General features: G+C 28.5%; 1 protein-coding gene across 1 annotated transcript in view; it reads left to right on the plus strand.

Annotated features, from left to right (window-relative positions):
* The window catches only part of LOC117179908 (folylpolyglutamate synthase, mitochondrial-like), a 14,790-nt gene extending 8,018 nt beyond the window's left edge, over positions 1–6,772 (plus strand). Inside the window, exon 3 of the mRNA XM_033372108.1 lies at positions 5,068–6,772. Coding sequence (XP_033227999.1) covers positions 5,068–6,391 — 1,324 coding nt within the window. The 3' untranslated portion in view covers positions 6,392–6,772. The remainder of the gene's footprint in view (positions 1–5,067) is intronic.
* The last annotated feature ends 340 nt before the right edge of the window (positions 6,773–7,112 follow it).

Below are 7,112 nucleotides of genomic sequence, written 5' to 3' on the forward strand. Positions count from 1 at the left end.
TTTTTAGATGAATTCAACTATTTGTGATTTAAAATACAAATTTTTGTTGTGTAGAAATATAAAATATTACATTTTTTGATAAAAATACATATTTTTAATTTGCAAATTCAACTTTTTCGTTGACAATTCGTGTTTTTAGTTGAATTAAACTATTTTTTATTTAAAATACAAATTTTGTTGTGTAGAAATATCAAATATTACATTTTTTGATAAAAATTCATATTTTTCATTTGGAAATTTAACTGTTTTGTGGACAATTCGTCTTTTGAATTGAATTCATTTTTTTTATATTTAAAATACAAATTTTTGTGCCTAGAAATATCAAATATTACTTGTTTTTGAAAATTCATATTTTTCGTTTAAAAATTCAACTTTTTTTTGAAAATTCGTTTTTTAGTTGAGTTCAACTATTTTTTATTTAAAATACAAATTTTGTTGTGTAGAAATATGCAATATTACATTTTTTGATAAAAATTCATATATTTCACTTGAAAATTTAACTTTTATGTTGACAATTCTTCTTTTTAGATGAATTCAACTATTTGTGATTTAAAATACAAATTTTTGTCTATAGAAATATGAACTATGACATTTTTGGATAAAAATTCATATTATTCTTTTGAAATTTTAACTTTTTTGTTGACAATTCTTCTTTTTATTTGAATTCAACTATTTGTGGTTTAAAATGCAAATTTTGGTGTCTAGAAATATCAAATACTACATTTTTTGTTGGAAAATTCATTCTTTTTTTGTTTGAAAATTTAACTTTTTCGTTGAAAATTCGTCTTTTTAGTTGAATTCAACTATTTTTTATTTAAAATACAAATTTCTGTGTGTAGAAATATCAAATATTACTTTTTTTGTTGAAAATTCATATTTTTCGTTTGAAAATTCGTTTTTAGTTGAATTTAACTATCTTTTATTTTAAATACAAATTTCTGTGTGTAGAAATATCAAATATTATTATTATTTTTTTTTCTGAAAATTCAACTTTTTTGTTGAAAATGCGTCGTTTTGGTTGAATTAAACTATTTTTTATTTGACATGCATAAATTTTTAGTAGAAATATTAAGTATTATAATTACTTTTCGTCGAAAATTCATCTTTTTCTGTTGAAAATTTAACTACAGGGTTGAATATTGACCCGTCTCGTTAAAATTAAGTTTTTGATAGAATATTATATTTTTTTGTTAAAAATTGCTTTTTTACAGTTGAAGATTAATTTTTTGTAACTAAAGATTTAAGAATTTCATTTTTGTTTGAAAAATGATCTTCTTTATTCAAAAATTCAACTATTCAACTATTTTAACTATTTTTTTTATGTAAATTAATATTTTCGAGTTTCAAATTCCACGGTTTTGTAGAAATTTAATCTTTTTGGCTTGAAAATTCCATAATTTGTTTGATGTATTTTTGCTTTTCTGACCTAAAATCTTTTTTTCGTTGAAAATTGAATTCGTTTATATTTTAAATTGAAAATTCAATGTTCTTGGTAGGAAATTTAACTTTTTTATCGAAAAATAATTGTTTTGTTCAAAATTCATAATTCATTGTTAAAAATTAGACTGTTTTTTTTAATTTGGCTTGAAAATTTAACGTCTCTAATGAAATATTTGTTCTTTCTGAACTGAAATATCTTTCTTGATTGAAAATTCAATTCTTTTGTTGAATAGTCATATTTTTGGTTAAAAAAACAACCGAAGTGTTAAAAATTAATCTGGTTTGTTGATGGATTCAGCTATTTGGTTAAAACTTTTATTGTTATCATTTTTTTTTTAATTGAAAATTTTCATTATTCCATTTTTGGTTGGAATTTTTTTTACTCTAATATTCAAATTTTTGGTTAGAAAATTCCATTATCTTATTAAAAATTAACTTTATTGTTAAAAATTAATATTTTCGGGCCTAAAATTAAAATGTTTTGTAGCAAATTTGTCTTTTTCGGTTGAAAAGTCATCTCTTTTGATTCAAATTTCACGTATTTAGTTAAGCAAGTCTACTATAATAGTTTTCGTGCAGAATTCATCCTTTTGGTTTGAAAATTACTCTCTTTAGGTAAAAATGTAATCTTTTGTTGGTTAATAATGCAACTGTTTTGTTAAACTCGAATATTAAACTTTTTTTTTTAGAAAATGCAACCTTTTGATTGAAAATTAATATTTTTGGTTTAAAAATTCAACTGTTGTGCTGAAAATTAAACTTCAACTACTTGTTTGAAAGTTGAATCACATTTCTAAAAATTCATTTTTTATTAAAGATTCATCTCTTTAGTTGAAAATTACTTGTATTCTAAAAATCAATTTTATTTAACAGAAAATTCAACTATTTCATTTTTAGTTGAAAGTTGGTATTTTTTTTAAATGGAAATATTTGGTTAAAAATTGTATTATTTTGTCGAAAATTAAACAGTGTTATTAAAGAAAATATCCTTTTTGGTTAAAAATCAAACTGTTTTGTGGGAAATTATTATTTTTTCAAATTACAATTATTTGATTTTAAATTAATCAATTTTGGTTGAAGATTGACCTCTTTGGTTAAAAATTTTATTATTTGGTTCGAAATTTCATTCTCGTGTCGAAAATTCAACATTTTTCTACAAAAAAAATTTTTGTTTGTTTTGAAAATACAACTATTTAGTTGAAAGTTGAATTGCATTCTTAAAAATGAATTTTTTTTGTATTAAAGATTCAACTTTTTGGCTGAAAATTCATTGTTTTTTTTTTACTTAATTTTTTACTTGAAATTTTGCCATTCTATTTTTGGTCGAAAATTTACCTTTTTGGTTAAAAATTGTATTATTTGGTTCGAAATTTCATTCTTTTGTCGAAAATTCGACAATAAATAATAATAAATTTGTTTTTGTTTGGAAATACAACTATTTGCTTAAAAGTTAAATTACGTTTTTAAAAATTCATTTTTTATTAAAGATTCATCTTTTTAGTTGAAAATTCCCTCTTTTTTTGCTTAATATTTTTAAAGAAAATTGAGCGTTTCCATTTTTGGTTGAAAATTCATATTTTTTTGTTAAAAATTCAAATATTTAGTTGAAAATTCATCTTATCTCTTTTGAAACAAATTTAATATTAGTACGTAGTTGAAAAGTCCTCTATTTATATTTGTGTTGTCGATCTATCCTTTTGGGCTAAAAGATTTATTGTTTAATTTCAAATTTGATTATTTTGTCGAAAATTAAAAAGTTTTGTTAAAAAAATATCCTTTTTAGATGAAAATTAAAATTTGTTGTCGGAAATCATTATTTTTTATTCGAAGTTGCAATTTTTGGATTGTAAATTAATCTATTTTGGTTGAGGATTTAACTTATTTTGTTAAAAATTTTCCTTTTTTGGTTGAATTGATCTGTTTTTTATTTAATATTAAAATTCGCTTTTGATGAAAATTCAACTGTTTCGCTGAAAGTTGAATTGAACTCTTACAAATTCATTTTTTTAAATTAAAGATTCATCTTTTTGGCTGAAAATTCTGTGTTTTTTTTAAACTCAATTTTTTAACTGAAAATTTAACTATTCTATTCTTTTTTGTGAAAATTGACCTTTTTTGTTAGAAATTTATCTCTTAGGTTAGAATTTTATTGTTTGGTTCGAAATTCGATTCTTTTGTTGAAAGGTTAACATTTTTGCTAAGAAAACTTTTTATTTTTTATTTAAAATACAGCTATTTTGTTGAAAGTTGAATTACATTTTTGAAATTTTATTTTATTTTTAAAGATTCATGTCTTTGGTTAAAAATGCATTTTTTTGGTTGAAAATTAATTTTTTAACTGAAAATTTAACTATTCCATTTTTGTTTGAAAATTCAACAGTTCTGCTAAAAAATCTTTCTTTTTTATTGGAAATATAGCTTCTTGGTTAAAAGTTGAATTACATTTTTAGAAATTCATTTTACTATTTAAGCTTCAGCTCTTTGGTTAAAAATTCATTTTTTTCAATCGAAAACTTAACTTTTTCATTTTCGATTAGAAACTGATCTTTTTTGTCAAGAATTCTAATATTTAATTGAAAATTTATGTATATACTGTTGACAATTCGTCTTTTTTTTTATAGAAAACTAATCTTCTTGGTTGAAATTTCATCGATTTTGTTGAGAATTCAATTATTTGGTAAAAAATTAATTTATCTTGTTGAAAATCTGCCCCTGGTGAAGCCTGTTATCGATCAAGTTAAAGAGTAGTACATTATGTAACAAGGGAAAAAATCTTCGAGAAAAATCTTCCCGAGAGGGCAGTAATCGCCCAAGGGACAAATCTACTTTCGTCTCGTGTTGCATATAGTATTTTATTCCACTCTCCACCATGGCCACTTTTTGGGCCTGAAAAGCGGGTCCGGGGCATTCTTCTATAGCTTTGTTCGCGCCTCGAATTCTGATCGACTAATTTTTACTTTCGTCCTGCAAATTTCAATTTCGCCATGCTAATTTTACTTTCCCCCGGCAAATTTTATTTTCGTCCCGCTAATTTTATTTTTGCCCTACAAATGTTACTTTCGCCGCACTAATTTTACTTTCGCCCCGTAAATTTCACTTTCGCCCCGTAAATTTCACTTTCGCCCGCAAAGATTACTTTCGCCCCGAAAGTTTTACTTTTGTCCCGCTAATTTTATTTTCTCCCAGCAAATTTTAATTTCTCCACGCTAATTTTACTTTCGCCGCGCAAATTTCACTTTCGCCCCGCTATCTTTATTTTCGCACCGCTAATTTTACTTTCGCCCCCCAAATTTCACTTTTGCACCGCTAGCTTTATTTTCGCGCCGCTAATTTTACTTTCGCCCCGCAAATTTTACATTCGCCGCGCTAATTTTATTTTCGCCTCGCAAGTTTCATTTTCGTCCCGAAAATTTTACTTTCGCCCCGATAATTTTACTTTCGCCCCGCAAATTTGGTTTGCGAAAAATATAGCCCCTATATTCAGGAGCAAAGGTGGACATTCCTTTCGTCTGTGAAATAAATGTTTTTTTTGTCCTCTTATTATTCTACACACCAAATTTGTTGAGTCGAAAATTTGAAAAATATCAACTTTTCCCTCCGAGTTAAATAAAAACCATTTTTTTACAGAAGTGGTGTAACGTTGGATCAACTCGATCTCCTAAAAATAATCCACGTCGCCGGAACAAAAGGAAAAGGTTCAACATGCGCCTTCATCGAATCAATTCTCCGTCATCACGGTTTCCTCACCGGATTTTACAGTTCCCCTCATCTCATTTCAGTTCGAGAAAGATTCCGAATAAATGGACAGCCTATAAACGAACCCACTTTTACCCAATTCTTCTGGAAATGTTACAAAAGTCTCGAGTCCAAAAAAGAACACGAAAATGACATGCCCCAATATTTTAAATTCCTCACAGTAATGATGTTTCACGTCTTCATTGAGGCGAAAGTCGACGTCGCAATTTTGGAAGTTGGGATCGGAGGCGAGTGCGATTGCACAAATATCGTGAAGAATCCAATTTGCACTGGAATTTCCAGTCTCGGACTTGATCACACTTCAATGCTGGGGAACACAATTGAGGAAATCGCCTTTCAAAAATCCGGAATTTTCAAAAAAAATGCTCCAGCCTTTACAGTTCCTCAACCTCTCGAAGCTATGAATATTCTCGAAAAAAGAGCAGTCGAAAAAAATTGCTCTCTGAGCATCGTGCCGAGTGTGGAAAATTACAAGTGGCCGAACGGAACTCTCGATTTGAAAGTCCCTCTGAAAATTCAGAATTACAATCTATCTCTTGCAATTCAACTCGCCTCTTCCTGGATCGAATCGACGCGGAACAAAATCTCAATCAAGGGAAATAAATCGCACTTCCGGAAGTCCACACCTATTTTGCAATCAAAAATCGAGTCTCTCTCGAATTTTTCTTTGGAAACAACCGCAATCGCAATTTCCAATTGCAAGTGGCCCGGAAGAACTCAAATTTTGAAGGGAAATAGTATCGATTTTTTTATCGATGGGGCCCATACTCTGGAAAGCATCGAAAGTTGTGCCTCTTGGTTCAGAGAGTCGACGAAAAACGAAAAGGGGAAAAAGTTTCTGATTTTTAATGCGACCGGAGATCGCGATCCAGAAAAACTGTTAGCGCCTCTGAAGAGATTCAGGTTTGATCGAGTTTTTCTCTCGCCGAATCTTGCGGGAGTGAAGAATGTTGTGGACCAGGAAAATTTTTCAGTGGGGACTGACGAACAGAAAAAGAGATGCAGGAGGCATTTCGAGATTTGGGGAGACGGGGGAGTTATTGTGGAAAATGTTGGCGAGGCTTTTGATTTGATTAATGATGAGATTTTGGGCAATGAGAGGAAGGCTAAGGTTCTTATTACTGGGTCGCTTCATTTAGTGGGAGCTGCGCTTTTTATTCTTGATCCTGATCTCAGTATGACTACGAATTATTAAATATAAAAAAGTATCGACTAGGGGCGAATACACAGTATTTTTTTTATTTAGTTTTTAAGGCTGTTGAAATATATACAAATCTCTATTTAAAAGAATTTATCTCGTGAAACGGTACACAAAATTAGTTTAGATATATTATTATAGAATTTCCTTTTTTTGTATTCTTTTTTAAGATATCCTACATTATTTTATAAAATATTAACTTGTACTTATTTTAATCAAAAAATGTAAATTGCACATCCTTTTTTCTCCATAGAAAGTTACATCCCTGGCTGATCGAAGGAACCGAATGGAGCCTCTACAAAGTACCCGTAAAGACCCCATTGGGTTCCTTTTTAAAAAACTCAAAAAAACAGCAAGATCAACTTTTAAACTGTTGAAATTCGGATTCTACGTTAAATTTTCTATTTGAAACTCACGGAGTAATCACAGTACTTTTTTTTTGCAGCGTTAAAAAGGAAAAAAATTTCATTAACTTCTGCTGAAGGTGGCTTCAAGTGCATCCATAATAGCTCAAGTAGTATGTTGCACGCGAAGTTTAAACATAAAATTCTTTCTCCCTTGCATCGCAGCGTTGTTGTCTGAAGTTGCCACTGCGTGGCGCTAGTATCCAGATGTTTGTAACGATCGCATAAATTTGCATTCCATCCGCTAGGAACAGCACCGTCGCTTCCATAGAATGCGCGGTTTCGATTCGAAATTATAAAATATTTGTGCGAAA

This window comes from Belonocnema kinseyi, chromosome 9, assembly GCF_010883055.1.
Source record: "Belonocnema kinseyi isolate 2016_QV_RU_SX_M_011 chromosome 9, B_treatae_v1, whole genome shotgun sequence".
NCBI lineage: Eukaryota > Metazoa > Arthropoda > Insecta > Hymenoptera > Cynipidae > Belonocnema > Belonocnema kinseyi.